Source organism: Theropithecus gelada, chromosome 3 (genome assembly GCF_003255815.1).
Source record: "Theropithecus gelada isolate Dixy chromosome 3, Tgel_1.0, whole genome shotgun sequence".
NCBI lineage: Eukaryota > Metazoa > Chordata > Mammalia > Primates > Cercopithecidae > Theropithecus > Theropithecus gelada.
In genome coordinates, this window is record NC_037670.1 from 82068857 (window position 1) to 82086972 (window position 18116).

The window sequence follows — 18116 nt, forward strand, 5'->3', positions numbered from 1 at the left end:
AAAAAAAAAAAAAAAAAAAAAGAAAAGAAAAAGCACTTTCACATCAATGACTTCCTGCTGTTCTTAGGACGTTCCTGTAGATTATTAGATTAAATCTCATGGATAGGAATATGAGGCCCAGGGAAGTGAAACAATTAGTGACAGGGCTGAGAATAGATCCCAGGTCTCCTGGCTCTTACCAAGGTTGCTGTGCCCAGGGTGTACCCATACAAAGGCACAGATTGGGGTTGAGGGAAAAAGGGAGGCTGACAGGTGCTCAGTAGTGTGACCCAATCAGCCTTAAGGAAGGGACACTTTTCTCTAATTGGTCTGCCCAGAAGAGGCACCTTGTTCTCACAGCCCTTCCACAGGGAGATGGAACAGCTTTTCTCAGTTAATCAGCTGAACACTCCTTTCTGCAATGTGTCTATCTGCAGGAGCACCTCTTCCTAATTTGCACAAAAGCACCTTATGTATGAGGAATACCCTTGATCCCTGGGCTGTTCCTCTTCTCACTTGGTGTCAGGTCCTGGGGTCCAGGTCCAGACCATGCTGAAGTCTGAGGGGAGTGGGTACATGGACAGAAAGAACACTCGGGGCCCATAGGCAGGTGAATATGGTTTTATTCAGCAACAGCTCTCATCAACAGCTTACTCGCACTAGCTCTCTCACACTGTCCGCCCTGTCTCGGCTGCTTGAGCCCAGGGCTCCCACACACAGCTGTGCAGCCTGCTCTCCCTTGCCTTCAGGGTCAGCAGCTTAACTCTTTCTCCCTCTGGGCATGAGCTAGCCGAACTGTGTCCTAGCTCCTTCCTGTCCATCTGCAAGATGGACAGCTTTGGCTCTCTCTCTTTCTCTGGGCGCCAGTGCGCCCACCATGTCAAGTCGTGTTGAGCTGAGCCGAACCCCAAGAGCCCCTGTACAGCATTAGCAGGACAATTACCTTTTACAGACAACAGTGGCTCAGACCAAGTATGAACTTACACAAACAGGTTATATAACAAGTGGAGGTGTGTGCCTGTGCACCAAACCCGCTGAGTCATGCAGGCATGGATATCTGCCTTGGCATATTCCTTGACCAAAGCACATCCATGTACCTTACACTTGGGTCTGAAGTAGGGTTGCCAAATGAAATACAGGACACCCACCTAAATTTGAATTTCAGGTGAACAACAAATCATTGTTTAGGATAAGCATGTTCCATGCAATTCTGGGGACATACTTAACCTTAAAAATTTGTTTCATTTATCTAAAATTCAATGAACTGGGGCAGTCTGTATTTGTCAAATCTGCTGACCTTAGTCTAGAGGCAGTGGTATGTTCCAGCTGACTCCAATCAGCTCATGAGAGTCAACTGTAAAATGTTTAGGAGATTTATGAACTGGTTATTAAACCACTGGTGGCTTGAAATCCACCATGGTGGGAGTATTTACACCACAGAAACTGGTAACTGCTACACATCAGTGCTTTTCCTTTACAGAGCTGGTTATGAAATATTCCCCAATATATCACTGTCCAGAGGTTTCCTTGTTCTTAACATATTAGGTAGACTCTGAAACCATGTCCCTGGGTGCTCCACAGTCACACAGGAGTCAGATCGCATCTAAGATAGCTGTAAGGCTTAGTAGACTAGAAAATGGAAAATTCCACTCCTAGGATCCTAGAATGAGGAATGTTGGAAACTTAGAATTCTAAAACAAGGATGTTAGAATCTCAGAGTTTCAGAAGATGAAATGTTAGTATTGAAATCAGAGGCTGTTAGTATCCATTCCTCACCCCTCTCTAGCATACAGATGGCCAAGGCCTCACAGCCTGACCAGACCTCTGGCTGGCCCTCCTGGCTCAGGGCCTAGGCTTCTTGCGAGCCACAATGAAGCAGACCCCAGAGCTGGCAGCATTGGTGACAGAGTAGCTCTGGGGATTCTGTAGGAGCTGTTCAATGTCAAAGCCAGCATCCAAGACAGCCTGCTCCACCTCCTCCTTCTCCAGGGCCACACAGGAAAATTCACGCTTCCCCACCATGTAGGATGAGATCTGAAGCGTGACTGTGGTCACCAGGTGGCCACACGGCTTGAGCAGTGAGGCAAGGTTGCACAGTGCAGTGCGGTAGGCATCAAGGCTACAGCAGGCACACTCCATGGCCAGCAGGGTAAGCACACAGTCGGCGGGGGGCAACACAGCAGGGGCCAGCAGGTTGCCCAGGTGGACATCACACTTGAGCACCCGCTTCACTGCTGCCCGCAGCTTCTCCTCCTTCTCCTCCCAACGGCCGCTGCAGAGAAAGAGAGGGAGTCAGGGAGGCACTTCAAGGTTCTGAAGGGAACTCTCAGTCCACTGTGACCAGCAGATGGAGATGATCTCTGGATCCCCAAAGGATTGCTATCCCTGAGTCCCTGTGTGACCTGACAGCAGGCCCATATTCAATCTGAGCCTCAGTTTCCCCCAAAGAAAAATGATTAGGGAGAATGGGCCAGAAAAATTATAGGAACATTTCTCCCTCTGATTCCATGTGAGCCCCCTTCCCTTAATCCCCAGGAGGGACAAGGCCACCCCAAGCACAGATGGGGCAGCTAACACACATTATTGGATGGATGGATGGATGAATTAATGAATTTACTACAGATAATGTATGAATACAGCTATCTTAAAAAATTAATTTTGAGTGATGAAAAGCAAATCCCAAATGACACAGAGCAAATTACTCTACTCTAAAGCTCAAAGGTGACTAAAACTAAATTATAGATTATTTAGATATACATAAGTATGCAAGAAAAAATGTTTTGAAAAAGGGAATGATAAGCATAAAATTCATATTAGTGATTACCTTGGGTTAGGAAAGGCAGGGGCAAGGAGTCACGGAGAAGCACAGAAGTCTTTATTATATCTGAGTACTCAGGTTGGGTGGTGGGTTCATGTCATTATGCATTATATAGTCACACAGGTACAGACAATAGAGGGAAGAAGGAAAGATGGATGGATGGGTGGGTGGATGGATGAACATGGAGGGACACGGATAGATGGATGGATGGGTGAATGGCTGGCTGGCTGGATGAATGGATGGGTGAATGGCTGGCTGGCTGGATGAATGGATGGGTGAATGGATGGATGTGTGGATGGATGGATGGATATGGTTGGGTGGGTGGATGCATGAATATGGATGGGCGGATGGATGGATGGATGGACCGGTGGGTGGATGGATGGATGGATAGTTAGATACATAGAAGATAGATAGGTAGATATATAGATGAAGGTAAGGAAGGAAGAGAAGGAGGAAGGAAAGGTTCTATCATCTGGTTTTCAGTGTTCATACGTGATTATATCACACCTCAACATAGTCCTGTGATCAGATACTTGCACCTAAAACTGCTGTAATCCTGAAACTTGGGGCCCCATCTACTCTGTCCCCACCACAGGACATCTGGTCCTGTACCTATAGGTCCTACTGTCCTGAAAATGCCAGAGACAAGCAAGAGGCCAGGGAGACTTCTGAGACAGAAGGTTGACTGGGAACCCCTTCCACAACCTCTGCACCGCTACCTGTTTCCTTCCAGCTCACAGGCGAATTTCACCACCGGGGTCCAGTCATAGGCCCCCGGCTCCTTCTTCAGCCACTTTTCCAGCTCCTCCCGGTTGCGGTCAGTAAAGTCGGAGAGAGTGATGTCTCGGAAGGACTCACAGGCAGCGAGAACTTGGTAGATGGTAGGGCCTGAGCCAATGTCGATCAGCGTGTCCCCTTGAAGGCCTCCTGTGGGAGGGAAAGACTGGTAATGGACGGGTAAGAGAAACGAGACCCAAGGCAGACACAGGGATGAGGACACACACCCTGGTCTTACCCAAGGGGCAAACAGCACCAAGCATGGTGGTTATCACGGATTGGCGGTTCCCTGTAAGCCAAGCCTCATACCAAATATTTTATATGCATTAATTTCCACTTACACCTCAGAACTACCCTGTGTACTGACTACTATCACTATTTTCATTTTACAGATTAGAAAACTGAGTCTGAAAAAGGTTAAACAATTAGCCCAATATCTTTCCGTCAAGAACATAAGCCAAGAGTATGATATTTCTGGGACAGAGAACAGAGGCCCAAGCCCTGCTCTGGGGAAGATTCGGGCTGGAGGGTTCAGAGGGGACATGCTGGGGGCAGTGGCTCTTTAAGTTTCAGGCTGACTGGGAGCTGGGAGCCTCCCCTGGAAGTCCGGCCCTTCCTGGATGGGTTCCTTGTTCCTTGGAGTGGGGAGGGGTGTAAGCATGCAGGAATAGGAAGCCAGGGCTGAGGAGATGATCTGGGAAGATGGCCCCAGGAGTGAATCCAGGGTCACCTGGAAGCTGGAATGAAGCATGACTTCCAAAATTCTGTCTGGAGCCCTGGCGTGGGGCCATCACTTGGCCTTCCAAGCTTGGTCACACCCAGTCCAGCTATTCTCTGATTTCTGCCTCCCGCACCAGCCTGCTCCTCCAGGCTCAGCCGTCTTTTAACCCGCTCTTACACTCCAGACCACCAGGAGACTCACCCTTATTGTTCCGCAGTCAAGTGCCCAAAGTGAGGACATGGCTGCTTGAGTTTAGAAGACGTGACCAAATCATGGGGTCACCGTGGGGAGGGCAATGATCATTGGGAGACAGGCAGAAGTCGCCATCAATTGCACAGATGGCTCAGTTGAGGTCCTTGGGGCCTGAGCGCCTTGCTGTCAGGTTTGCAACAGGGTTGAGACCCCACCTAGCAATCCTTGCCCCAGGGCAGGGCTTTTCCAGGTCCTCATCACAGACACATCTGGGCTGCACACTCTGGGCATAGGCGATCCCAACCCACTACAACTCCGCTGTTTGCCCTTGGCCTTCTGGGGGCCCCAGAGGCCTGGCTGTGCAAGGTTAGGACTGAACTTGATGATGACCTGGAGAGCCTTTTCTGCTCCACCCCAAAGACCTAGGGGCTAATGGAGAGCAGTGTGGGAACTGCACGGGGCTGTGCTCTTCCCATAGGTCCTGATCCCTCAGCTGGCACACAGCTCCTGAGCCGTGGGGAGACAGACCCAACTTCCAGTATAATAGCTGCCCAAAGAGAGGGGCAGAGCCCCAGCAGCTCCCTCAGCCCACCCCCAAAAACCCCTAGAGGAGACCAGACTGCCCCCAGGACACCTTATCCCCATCCCTATCCAGATTCCTTGGAGAGAGGCTCGAGGGGAAGGGTCACCCTCTGCTCACCAGGCCCGAAGGTCTTGTGGAGACATTCCAAGTTAAACTTCAGTATCTCAGCCTCGGGTGAGGGGCTGCCATCGAAGCTGTAGTAAGTGGCCAAGTAGTCCCTGGGCAGGAAGTGCTTCTGGTACTCATCACCCCCAGTGAAGCCACCCTCCATGGTGTCCCTGAAATGTGCCCTCTCCTGGCTGTCAGGTCTCATGAGGGCTCCAAGCTCTCCAGGCTCCACCCCCAGCATTCATTCCAGCTTCATCCCATGGCTCCTCCCAAGTATGCCTCTCCTTGAGCTTCTCCTATGGGCATGCAGAAGGGAGTGCATTCTTCACCGCCTCCTAGTCACACTGACACACATGAGGTTTCCCCAACCCCAGCGCTATGACCGCTGGGGCTGCAGCTGCCCTGGCTCTGCTTCCTCTAGGGGCCAATCCATGTCCGTCAAAGGCAATTGATAGTGCCCAGCCCTGGGTGCAACTCTCAGCCCCGCCAGCCACATGCTGCTGTGTGGCCTCCAGTAGGTGTCAGACCCATGTCTCCCCACCTGTGTGCCCACTTCACTGACTGTGAGGACCAAAATCCCTCCCCTAAGTCACAGGTGTTGTGGCCTGAGTGCACAGTGAGATCCCCATCTTGTCCCCTGGTGGTCAGTGGGGTCCAGTGGCTCTCTCTAGGCCAGGCAGTGGGTGCAGCTCCATGCATCCCCCATCCCTGCTGGAGAACACAGTTCAGACCCCAGGAGGCAGAGCAGAATGGCTGACTTGGCATCACTGTGCAGGTCACTGGGAGAAGAGCAGAAATTGTCGTCAATCTCCATGAATGAGAACAAGGGCACCTGGTCATAAAGCATAAACTGTCAAAGGGGTCCTGGTTTCCTGGCTACTGACTCACCAGGCAACTCCGGGTAAGACACTCCTGGCCTCAGTCTTCTCTTTGAAATAGGACTGGGTTGTAAAATCTCCCACAGACAGAGAAAAGTCCAGTCTCTGTTTTTGGCATTAGGAAATGGCTCTGACTTGGCCACAAACCAGAGAGAAATGAATCTGCTACACCGGAGGTTCATACCTCTTACCCTGAAAGTGGGAAGGATAGGAATACCTTGTTCTGGCTTTAAGTCAACAAACAATTCTGAATTCACAGGGCCCAATAGACGGGGGATGCCACAGAGGCAGGAAACACCCAGCGGTCGTCAGGGCCTAGCTTCCAAGAGGCGCGTGCCTGGGCAGCCTCCAGGGAGGCTTGCAGCCGTCGTGCTGGCCTGCAGAAGGCATACAGAGCTGGCGGGAAACTGCAGGGCTCGCGTTACATAATTGGAGGAGCGTACAATAAAGGCACGGTACTAAGTTGTGGGCAGGGTGGAAGGAAGACATATGGTACCTCTATTAGTCAGGGTTCTCCACAGAAACAGAACCCAGGATGTGTACACTGAGAGAACCAGATCTATTGTAAGGAATTGGCTCGTGTAATTGTGTAGGCCGGTAAGTCCAAACTCTGAAGGGTGGAACCAGGAAAAGCCAATGTTGCAGTTCAAGTCCAAAGACCAGCTGCTGCCAGAATTCCCTCTTGCTCGGGGAAGGCCAGTCTTTTGTTCTACTTGGGCCATCAGCTGGTTGGATGAAGCCCACCCACATTATGGAGGACAATCTGCTTTACTCAAAGTCCACAGATTTAAATGTGAATCTCATCCAAAAACACCCTCACACAAACAGCCAGGATCATGACTGACTACCTATTTGGGCACCATGGCCTAGCCAAGTTGACTCATAGAAAGCAACATCACAGAACCTGAGGGCTAGCAGCATGGAGGAGCCATCATCCCAGTGAGACTGAGACAGAGCTGTGCAGAGAGGGCCTCCTGCAGCAGCCAACAGCAAAGGAGCTGATATGGTTTGGCTGTGTCCCCACCCAGATCTCGTCTTGAATTGTAGCTCCCACAATTCCCGTGTGTTGTAGGAGGGACCCAGTGGGAGGTAATTGAACCATGGGGACAGGTCTTTCCCATGCTGTTCTCATGATAGTGAATAAGTCTCATGAAATCTGATGGTTTTATAAGGGAGACTTTTCCCACACAAGCTCTCTTTTTGCCTGCTGACATCCATGTAAGACATGACTTGCTCCTTCTTGCCTTCAGCCATGATTGTGAGGCCTCCCCAGCCATGTGGAACAGTGAGTCCATTAAATCTCTTTCCTGCATAAATTACCCAGTCTTGGGTATGTCTTTATTAGCAGTATGAAAACGGACTAATAGAGTAGCTAAAGAATAAATACCCAGACCTCCTTCTCCTACCTCCCTCCAATATCCTGCCAAATTTAGAGGGAAGGGAGTGGTGACTGCAGTCCACATGTCAGCTTCCTGGCACTTGAAGTAGCCTGGGGAGGAGAGGATGGAGAGCAGAATGGAGAGGCACATGGAAGATGCCCAGCATTAACACTTAAGGAGTTGAACTGTGGACATGCCTGTACTATTCAGGGATTACACAGAGCCCCTGCAGCAGGATGTGGGCATCTAGGGAGTCTGTATAGGGCGGGAAGAGACCATCCTTCCCAGAACTACACATCCTGCTGCAATTGGATGTCCTTGGATGGATAGAGGATGCCCCTCCTAATGCAAGGCCTCCAGTGCCTCCTGCTGCCAGAGGAATGAGTCCAAACTCCCCCTTGGCAATCAGAGTCTCTACCCTCAGGCTTCCACCTGCTTCTCCACCACTCAGGCCTTCTCCATCCCTACATGCCTCATGACTCTGGCCTAGCCAAGAGTCCTAACAGCACTCGGGCAATCTTCTCAAAGTAAAGCCTCTTACAGATATATTCTAAGAACGAGTTTCTTAACCTCAGTGCTATTGACTCTTCAGACCAGATAATTCCTTGTTGGGGTGGGGGTGTGAAACTGTGTCATAGGATTTTTAGCAGCATCCCTGGCCTCTACCGCCTAGAAGCCAGTACACTCCGAAGTTACAACAACCAAAAATGTCCCCAGACATTGTCACATGTCCCCTGGGAGGCAAAACTGTCCCCAGTTGACAACCACTATCCTAAGGTTTGCTTTCATCAATGTGACAACACTTTGTTCATGAGAGGGCTAAGCTTTAGGCCCTTTTAAGAATGTGTGCCTTATCTTAGACACCTTTCTATACAGTGGGTTTTTTTTTAACAGAGCAAGGAAATTTCCATTCAAGAGGACTTCTGTTGCAATAGTAAGCAAAGGAGCAAATTTCTAGCTGCCTATCAGGAAAATAAGACCACTTGAAAAGTCAGACAGATAAGAAAAGAATCAAGCTCCTTTTCAAGATTAGGGAAACTACCATCTCAGCATTCCACACTCCCTGATACCTCGCTACTTCTCTTCCTGCCTGGCTCTGTGGGGTGAAGAAATAAGTCCAAAGAGGGAACTTGCCAGTGTAAATGAGACTGTGTTTTCTCTGGTGAGTTGCAAGCAGCTACTCAGACCCTCGTCTCACACCAAACACCAAAATAAAGGCTAAACGTCTTTCTAAAAATCAACCACAGAAGCTATCACAGTCAAATTGTTATCAGACTTCTGGGTAAGAGAGGATTTTCTAAACCTAGATCGAAGAAGGCCCAAAGAGGAAAAAAAACCACATTTATTATTTTACATTGTATTACGTTATCTCACATTTTGTTCAAGAAAAATTAAATATTTTTCCTAAAAAATTAAAAGGAAAAAACACTGTTTTCCTTTTGGAAAAATAATTTGGTGATTATTTGCTTAATTTATTTATACTAAAAGTTTTTGGAACTCTGACCCAGGAATCCCACGTATAGGAATCCAAAATACAGAAAAATACAGAATACAGAAATACAGAAAAAGAATGCAAATACAGAAAAAGCAAATGTACAGGGGTATTAATTACAACATTGTTTACAGCAAGCAAAACCTGCAAGTCTCTTACCTGCCAAGCGCTGGAGAGCAATTAAGTCAACCTTACTTGAACAGCCCCCAAAACTGACATTCCGGAGCCTTCCTGGTGACATGGAGAAGGGAGGTTGGCCCAGGGCTGGGAGAACAAAGCGATTCAGATAGGTACACACAGTGAGGAGATCACAGCCCTGCAAAGACTTTTCAGATGCAAGTGTGCAGAGGCAGAGGCCAATTCTGACATGAGAGATGCTGGGACAAATATAAGATCCTCAATGTCACTAATCATTTTAACCCACCTAGAATTCATGTTAATTGGATTGCAATATTATTATTATTTTTTTTTTTGAGACAGGGTCTTGCTCGGTTTCCCAAGCTGGGGTGCAGTGGTGGGATCATAGCTCACTGCAGCCTTGAACTCCTGGGTACAAACAATCCTCCCACCTCAGCCTCCTGAGTAGCTGGGACTGTAGGCACGCACCATCCCTCTTGGCTAATTTTTTTTTATTTTTTGCAGAGGCAGGATCTCACTATGTGGCCCAGACTTGAAATTCATTTTTAATAAACTGGGTAGACATCTAATTTTATTTTCTTCCAGCCAGATAGGCAGTTATGCCATCACTATTAATTATGTAATTGACACTTTTCTCATTGAACTGAAATCCCACGGAGTATGAGCTCTGTTAATTTCAGAAAAGAGGAAATTTTACATTTAACACAGTAAAATGACAAGAATTATGACGAAAAATGGATTAAAATCTACACTCTGTTGAAATGTTTTCTTGTGAACTCAAAACCTAAAGAAATAAAAAAATAAGGACAGTCGTGGTGGCTCACCCCTATAATCCTAGCAATTTGGGAGCTCAAGGTGGGAGGATCACTTGAGCCCAGGAGTTCAAGACCAGCCTGGGCAACAAAGGGAGACCCCACTTTTACAAAAAACAAAAAAAAACATTAGCCAGGTGTGGTGGTATATGCTTGTAGTCCTAGCTTCTCGGGAGGCTGAGGTAGGAGGATCACTTGAACCTAGGAGGTCGAGGCTGCAGCGAGCTGTTGTCTTGCCATTGTACTCCATCCTGAGTGACAGAGTGAGATCCCGCCTCAAAAAAAAAAAAAAAAAAAGAAAGAAAAAGAAAATGTTGATCATCTTTGATTCTGGATGGTGGCATGGGGCCTTAGTGCTCAAAGTGTGGTGGCCTCAGTAGTGTCTGGGAGCTTACAAGACATGCAGAACCTCAGAACTAGAGCCTGCATTATAACCCAGTCCCCAGGTGACTCCTAGGCACACTAACATTTAAGCAGTTCTGTGAATGGATGAAGACAGGAGGGCAGTGTGAGGATGAGGCTTGGAGTTGGTCTTTATTTTGGCTTTGGGCATAGAGCCTTGAATTGGAATCTGAATTCCATCCTTTGCTGGGTAAGGCACGTCATCTTCAGCTTCCTCATCTCTAAGGGGACGCATCAGCATGTACTTTGCAGATTGTTGTGAAGATGACAAGGCAATGCCAAGCATATAGTAGGTACTCTGAGTGCTAGGGACCTTCCAAGGTGTCTTCCTTGATCTGCTCTTGTAGCATCACCAGCTCATCACCAGAGAGGGGCAGCTCATCACCAGTCGAGGCCCCAGACTTGCCCATTTGCAAAAGACATGACAGTCTGCTGCCTGAAATCACTATAAGGTGAATTTTGGAAAGAGCTTTGGCAACATTCTTTTAATAAAACTTTTTATTTCAAGATAATTGTAGATTCTCATGCAGCTATAAGAAATAATACAGAGAGATCCAGTGTACCCCCTACCCAGGTTCCCCCAGTGGTAACATCTTTCAGAATAATGGTACACTATCACAACCAGGATATTGACATTGATACAATCTACTGATCTTATTCAGGTTTCTTGAGTTTTACTTGTACTCATTTGTGTGTCTGTGGGTATGCATATGTGTACACGCACGCATGTGGGTGGGTGGGTTTGTGTGTGGTGTGTAGTAAGTTCTTTGCAATTTTATCACATGTTCTGTTCATGAATAACACCACTTTATAAATGGTTTGTCCAAACATACGGACTCCGGCTAAGTTTACTTCTGTACTAGTCAAAAAGAAGAGATTAATTAAGCAAGTAAATAAAGTAAACAGGATTAAAGCCAGCAGAGAATAGTGAATCAAGTTAAGGACAAGCTGTTGCTTTTTTTTTTTCTTTTTTTTCTTTTCTAGAGAGACTTGTGGTCTTGCTATGTTGCCCAGGCTGGTCTCCTGGTCTCAAACCCCTGGGCTCAAGCAGTTCTCTCACCTCAGCCTCCAAAAGTGCTGAGATTACAGGCGTGAGCCACCATGCCCAGCCAGGACAAGCCTGTTTTCAAGAGCAAGCTCTCTGACCTTCATCAGTGAAATCTTAGCCATTTTTAGATCCTGTTTCCTCCCCTTAAAGGGCCTTTCCGCTCTGATTCTTGTTTCCTGACCAAACTCCACGAGTGAAACATCCTTGAACTATTGCAGACCCTTGATCTCTCTTTGCCTCTGCCTTTGTCTCTGTTTGTCTCTTTGCCTGTCTGTCTCTCTCATTCTGTGTCCCTATCCCTCTGTGTAATTCTCTCCCTCCCTGCCTCCAGCAGCCCCTACACTCAAAACACCATGTCAAAGCAGGAACCCGCGAGAGCCAGCCCTGGTGATCCTGTTATGTTCTTATGATTTGTGTTCTTATGTTGTGTTCTTATGCCTCTTCTGAGAGGCAGGTGCTGGTTCCAAGAGGCTAAGAGACTCCTGGTGGGAAAGGCTGGAAGGGTAGGGGTGTGCATACCATGACTGAGGAGTGGGAAGACACCCAGGAGTCCTCAGCCAGGATGGAGGGCAAGCTGTATGCAGGAGGAAAAGACTATGAGAAAGCTCCACTCCCGGGACTACTTACTGACCTACTACGCCTTCGAAGCACTGTGGCCAAAAATGAAATCCTGAAATTTAACCTGGAAACCCTCTTCTGAAGCTTCTCTTTGGGTGAATGGCCAGTGTCCACTTCGGGGGCAGTACAGGGCTACAGTACAGGGCAGTACAGGGCTACAGTAAGAGCTGCAGGTTGGAGGCAAGCAGCCCCATCCTCTGGCCACTGCTCACCAAAGATACTGCAAAGTCAGCCCAGCCAAGCTCTGTGAACCCATGAGGGCCTCTGCCAGGTGGCAGCTCAATGCAGTCTGAGCACGGGCCTCGGAGACCAAGGAACTGGGCATGAGTCTCTGGTGGTGGGCTTCAGTCTCTTCACCTATAAAATGAGAGAACCTGTCAGGCTCACAGGCTCATGCCGGGAGAAAATAAGAGAACAGACATGATGAACACACTGCCGGCTGTCTGCCTGTCTCTGCCGGCCTCCCCTGCAGACAGTCCATACAGCCAGCCTTTGTAGCCTTTCTGGGCTCTTGAATCCCTCTGAAAATCTGATGAAAGGTCTGGTACACACACAGATGCGCGCACACACACACACACACAAATTTTCCACACAAAACTGACAGAATTCATGGATATCCAAAGGCAAACCACAGAGCTCAGTTTACAAACCCCTGCCCTGGGGTATCAGAATGGGGTGACCCAGTAGATTATCACCAAGTACTTCAGTGCACACAAGGGGAGACTGAGGCTCAGGTAAGAGAGCAGGGAGAGAGGAGGCCAGCCCAGGTAAGGTCAAACAGCCAGTCAGTAGTAATAGCAAGACTAGAGTTCAGATGGTTGATTTAGGGCTGCCATGCACAGTTGGGCAGGGTGTGCCCTGCAAACTCTAGGAGTTGCCAGAGTGAGGCAGGGCACTGTGGGAGGTGGGATGGTGGGAAAGGGCCTCTCTGAGGAGCACTCCAAGTAGTGTCCCAGTGAAGGGAGGGAGAAAGGGCATAAAGACCCGAGGAAAGGGAGTGTCAGGCTGTGCGAGCAGCAGGGGCAAAGGCCCAGCGGTGGGGAGGAGCCACCCGTGTGTTGAGGACAATGAAAAGGGCGCTGTGCAAGGGGTGGAGTGAGGAGAGTCAGGTGTCAGGGAAGCTGAGACCACATCCTGTGGGACCTTGAGGGCCATGGTAAGAAGGGAGGTTGGCACTGTGGATCTCCTAAGCACTGGAGAAGAGAATGGCATGATAGCCTCTACATTTCTTAAAGAACCGTTCATCATGCGAGGCTTCAGGAGGTGAGGGCAGCATTGGGCACGGCAGAAGAGGATGCTGGCGTCCTCCAGGGAAGAGCCAATAGCAGGAGCCCTGCAGGGGCTGGAGGTGACTGGAGTTTGGAATCACTCTGCAGGTGGAGCCAACAGGATTTGCTGATGGTTTGGATGTAAGAAAGAGTGAAGAGTCAAGGGCAACTCCAGGGCTTTTGGCCAGAGCCACAGGAAGGATGGAGTTGCCAGTATTAGGAGGGACATGACACGGGAGGAGCAGGTGTGGGCAGCAGATGTTGATTTCTCAGCCTGGGCAATGTGTTGGAGTTGCCTGCCTGACGCTGAAGTGGAGATACCCACAGAGGAGCCACTGGGTGTACGTGTCTGGGCCTCCCGGAGACTCCAGGGCTGGAGCCTGACTCTAGGAGTCATCTGTGGATGGCTGAGGCCATCAAGTCGCTAAGTGTGGATGGGGAGGAGATGCTGTGTTCTACGGCTAAGGAGTGGAGAAGGCTGTTCAGGGAGACAGAAAAAGGTAGAACCACGAGGGTGCAGTGCCCCAAGAAGCCAAATAAAGAGAATGTTTCAAGAAGCAGGGAGCTCCAGCATGGCTGAACCTAAAGATGTTATGCTAAGTGAAATGAACCAAACTGGGAAGGACAAGTACTGTAGCCTCCCCGTACATGAAATGTCTAGAATAGGCAAATCCAGAAACGGAAAGTAGATTAGAGGTTATCAGGGGCTGCCGGGAGGAAGAATGGGGAATGGGGAGTTACTGTTTAATGAGTACAGGGTTTCCATATGGAGTGATGCAAAAGTTTTGGAAAGACGGTGATGAGTGCACAACTGTGTGGGTGCAACTAATGTCACTGAACTGTACACTTTGATCAAAATGACAAATTTTGTTATATAGTTTACAACTTAATGAAATTAATAATGTAATATACAAAAACTATTTGATTGTTTAAAAGAAGGAGGCAAAGGAGGAAGGGGGCAGAGTTATTCAATCCACTGTCACTTACAGCTGTGTAGACTTGAGCAAGTCTGTGCCTCTGTTTCTTCATCTGTATAATGAGGAAAATAATATCTCGCTCAAAGAGCTGCTGAAAGGGTAAGTCCCAGGCTTTGCCCAGAGGGTGGTGGTGAGGACTGAGGGGCTGCTATCATGATCATCATGTCATCTCTGTGACCCTCCTCCATCGAAGCAGGTGGCAGGAGAAGGAGAACCCGCTTTGCTGGACAGTCACATGGTTGCTGAAGTGTGATATGACCAAGCCGCATCCACTGGGGTCAACCCCGGTGTTCCCTGAAGAATGCCTGTCCTGATGTGGACACGTACTGGGCAGCCCTGCAGAGCCTGGTCAGCCTGCTGAAGGCAGATGGGCACCTGGTCGCCACGGCTGCCCTGCACTTCCGCTATATGGTAGGCTCCAAGAAGCTCTCTGGGCTCCACCCAGAGGAGACGGTGGAGAAGACCATGCAGGAGGCTGGCTGCCAGGTGCAGAGGTGTGCCCCATCAGCTGCTCTGAGACCTGCTCCATCAACGACGGTGGCTGCTTTGTGGCTGCCTGCAAGGGCCCCAGTGTCTGAGGCCAGACTGGCAGAGAAGGGCCTGCCCCAGAGGGGAAGTCACGACCAAAGCATCTACAGTCTTGCCCCACAGCCCCACTTAAAGCAGGTCAGGCCTCAGCCCTACCTCTTCATTCCTGTTACCTGGTCCCAAGGTCACAAGTGAAAAGCAAGGGTTCCCCCAGCACCACACCTAGGGACCTGTCCCTTACACTACCCTGCACCAAAGATCATGAACAAAAAGTGGCTTAGCTGGATACTATCTTGGTTTGGATTCCCCTAGAAGCAGACCCTAAAACAAGGACTTCAGTGCTGATAGTTGATTTGAAGGGAGATCCCAGGAAACATCAATCAGGACATGGGAAGGAAAGCAGAAAAGGCAGCCACACGGAGTGTGTCAACAAGCCCTTACCACTGTGGGCAATTGGAACGCTGTTGTCCTGGGGGCTCTGGGGCCAGCGTAGAGCACATGGCTTGGAGTTATCCCACCCGGGGGAGCTGCAACACTTGCACACCACCTCCTGTCATCATGACTGAGGGCTGCTCCTCAGGGGCGTTAATTCCCCAGCATGTCCAACTCGCCTGTATTTGGACAGCGCAGCCCAAGAGAGAAGCCTCAAGTGAAGACTCACAGGTGCTGGCCGTGGGAAGTTCAGCCAGCATGCTGAGGGAATGGGAAGAGGCAGCAAGAGCATCAGCAACAGACATGAAATGTCCCATCGGCTGGGGTCCCGTCGGCTGGGGTGTGGGACGGGTCCTGGGGAGCCTGGTTTTTCCACTAGACGAACAGGATCTCAGGTTCTTAAAGTGGAAAGGCACCTGTGAGAGCTAGAAGACCTCTAGGCCAAGCTCCTATTCCCACAGGTGGGGAAGCTGAGGTCTGGAAGGGGAGGGGACTGGCTCCATCCAGAGGGCTAAGTGGTCAGTGGCAGGGGCAGCATTGGAGCCTGGGCTCTGTCGACGGACCTGGTGGTGATGGAGCCTCAGGAAATGGTCGACTGAGGCTGACCAGCAGGGCAGAGCCGGGACTGAGGCTGTCCATCCATATGGTCAAGAACCTGGGGCCTCTGACCTCTGGGAAGGCCTGGGGCCATGTCCCTAGAAGGACCTTCACAAGGTCGTACATCTCTGGACACCCTTCTTACTCAAACAGCCAGCTCTGTTCCAGCCAGCTCTTAGCACTGGACTTCCTCATTTTCCCTGGGATGTAGGAAGGGCATCAGCATTTCTCCACCCAGGCCAGGCCTATATGAAGCCCCCAACTACTTTCCAAAATGTGGCATGACCCCTCACAGGTCTTGCAACTCCCAGTGTCCCCAACCCCAGTCCATTCTCCCCAGAGAAGCCTTCCAAAGCCAGTGCAGGTCAGGCTCTATCCCGCTTTAAACCGTGCCCCACAGGGATAAAGGGTCCAGCCCAGCTACAGTTCATAAGGCCCTGCACACCTTGGCTGTGGCCTCAGGGCCCGTACCCACCAACAGGGCTCCCGGAACCAGTCCAGCAACCTCCTACCTGCATGTCCTTGCAACACAGAACTCCTCCCCTCCTCTCTAACTCATGCCCCACCTCTGAACAGACTCCAGCAAGTGATACAGGAAAGAGCTGTGATGGGGAGAAGGGTTGAGCCAGCATCCCTGACCCATTTGCCATCCTGCTGCTAAAGCTCAGTGCTTTTCAAATTGCCTCCATCACGTTTTTGGGGTCCCTGAGCCTGATATCAGAGGACAATGACGAGTCTTGCTCCATCCACCATAAGCAATAGTTTCATCCCTGGGTCCTGGATCTGCTGGAGACGCCGGCAATGGCTCCCATGGCCACCAGAGGGCAGGGCAGGGCAGGAAGCAGCAGGCGGAGGCTGGAAAGGAGATTCTGTGTGAATCCTCCTTAGGAGAGAAAGGTCCATTTCCTGCCACCTTTTGATTCATGGAGGTTCTGCCAGGCCTAACCAGGCAGAGAAACCATGAGCTGGCCCACCGGGAGGGGCCTTGAAACCTTTGGACAGGCAGGGCCTCTGAAGCTTGGATCCACCTGTCTCGTGGTCCTGGACACTGTATTTCAGCTGGGAACCAGGAGACTAGGTTTTCCAAACTAATGTGCCTGTGCATCACCTGGAGATCTTGCTAAACTCTGAATTCTGATCCGGTACATCTGAGCCAGTAGGGCTGAGAGTCTGTATTCCCAACAAGCTCCCAAGTGACGCTGACGTGGCTGGTCCAAGGACCATGCTTTGAGTAGCAAGAGATAATAGAAAAGAATGCATCTTAAAATCTGAATTTTCCCTGAAATAATGAGGTTCCTGGACACATCTTAGGGTTGGCACCTAATTTCTCTAGCTTTTTTCTCCAGGTGAGAGAGGGAGGAAGACCTGGGTACTCTACCCAGAAAATATCCCTACCCCTTCTCTTGCCCCGGCATGGTGGGCTTTCCTCCCTCTCGTCTTTGACGGTCTTCCCTGCCAGCTAGAACTTCCCAGGGCAAGGACTAGGGATGCCCTCCCAGACTCTTCACCTTGGCAGTTCCCTGGCAGGCAGTAGGGACCTGGGGAGGGTTTGCAGTTGCTGAGCTCACACAACTCGATGCCTTCCAGCTGGCTCTTCATGGCTGAGGGTTCTGGAACTGCCCAGAACCCTCCCACATCACCTGCCCTCCTCCAAGCTCCCACCAGGCGCATGGGAATGGGGATGGGGTAGTTAGAGGAGTTGCAGGCTTCCAACTTGAGGCCCAAAGATGCAAAATTACTTCTATAATGTCATTCACCTTCAATATCCCAAGCTGTAGTCAGTCAAAGAAGGTTGGGTGGGGCCAGGGCAGGGGTTTTCACCCTGGATACGCATTAGACTTACCTAGGCAGCTGTAAAAGTCCTGAATCCTGGGCCTTACCCCAGACTGATTAGATCAGAAATTCTTGGAGGTGCCACCCAGGCATCAGTACCTTGTAAAGCTACCCTGGTGATTCAAATGTACGGAAGATTGAGAACTGCTGGTCTGGGCCGGTGCTTCTCAAACTGTACTGTGCTCATGAATTACTTGGGAGTCTGCCCAAATGCAGATTCTGAGTCTGTAGATCTGAGGGGGGCAAATAATTTGCATTTCTGAAATGTCCCTAGGGAGGCTGATGTTGCTGATTCAAGATCCACTCTGGGTACCAAGGGGTACAGAGCACAAAGTACTTCCTTTCCATCTACCCCCAGCCCGGGCTCCACACTTTTAGTAAAACAGGACTGCATAATAAAGTGGTCTGAGTGTAGACTGATGATCCCTGATATCCTAGATCCCTCAGGGCCTGGGCTCCTGAATGATTCGAAAAGGTCTTCTAAATCATGACAGAGCCATCTGTGCTGCCTCTGTTGATATGTCATTGGGAGCATC

The 18116-nt window shown here is 49.8% G+C and overlaps 1 protein-coding gene across 2 annotated transcripts; it reads right to left on the reverse strand.

Moving 5' to 3' along the window:
- Positions 1-1495: 1495 nt before the first annotated feature.
- On the reverse strand, positions 1496-5387 carry INMT (indolethylamine N-methyltransferase). Of its 2 annotated transcripts, none has more exons than XM_025378035.1 (3): positions 5188-5387; positions 3517-3724; positions 1496-2251 (listed from the first exon to the last, which is right to left on the reverse strand). In XM_025378035.1, exons 1-3 carry the CDS (start codon positions 5381-5383, stop codon positions 1822-1824), a joined length of 834 nt encoding a protein of 277 aa, XP_025233820.1. In that variant the 5' UTR covers positions 5384-5387; the 3' UTR covers positions 1496-1821. The 2 variants fall into 2 exon arrangements, with proteins under 2 accessions (XP_025233820.1, XP_025233821.1); XM_025378036.1 differs by having other exon boundaries at positions 1576-2251; positions 3517-3721; positions 5188-5349.
- Positions 5388-18116: the final 12729 nt, after the last annotated feature.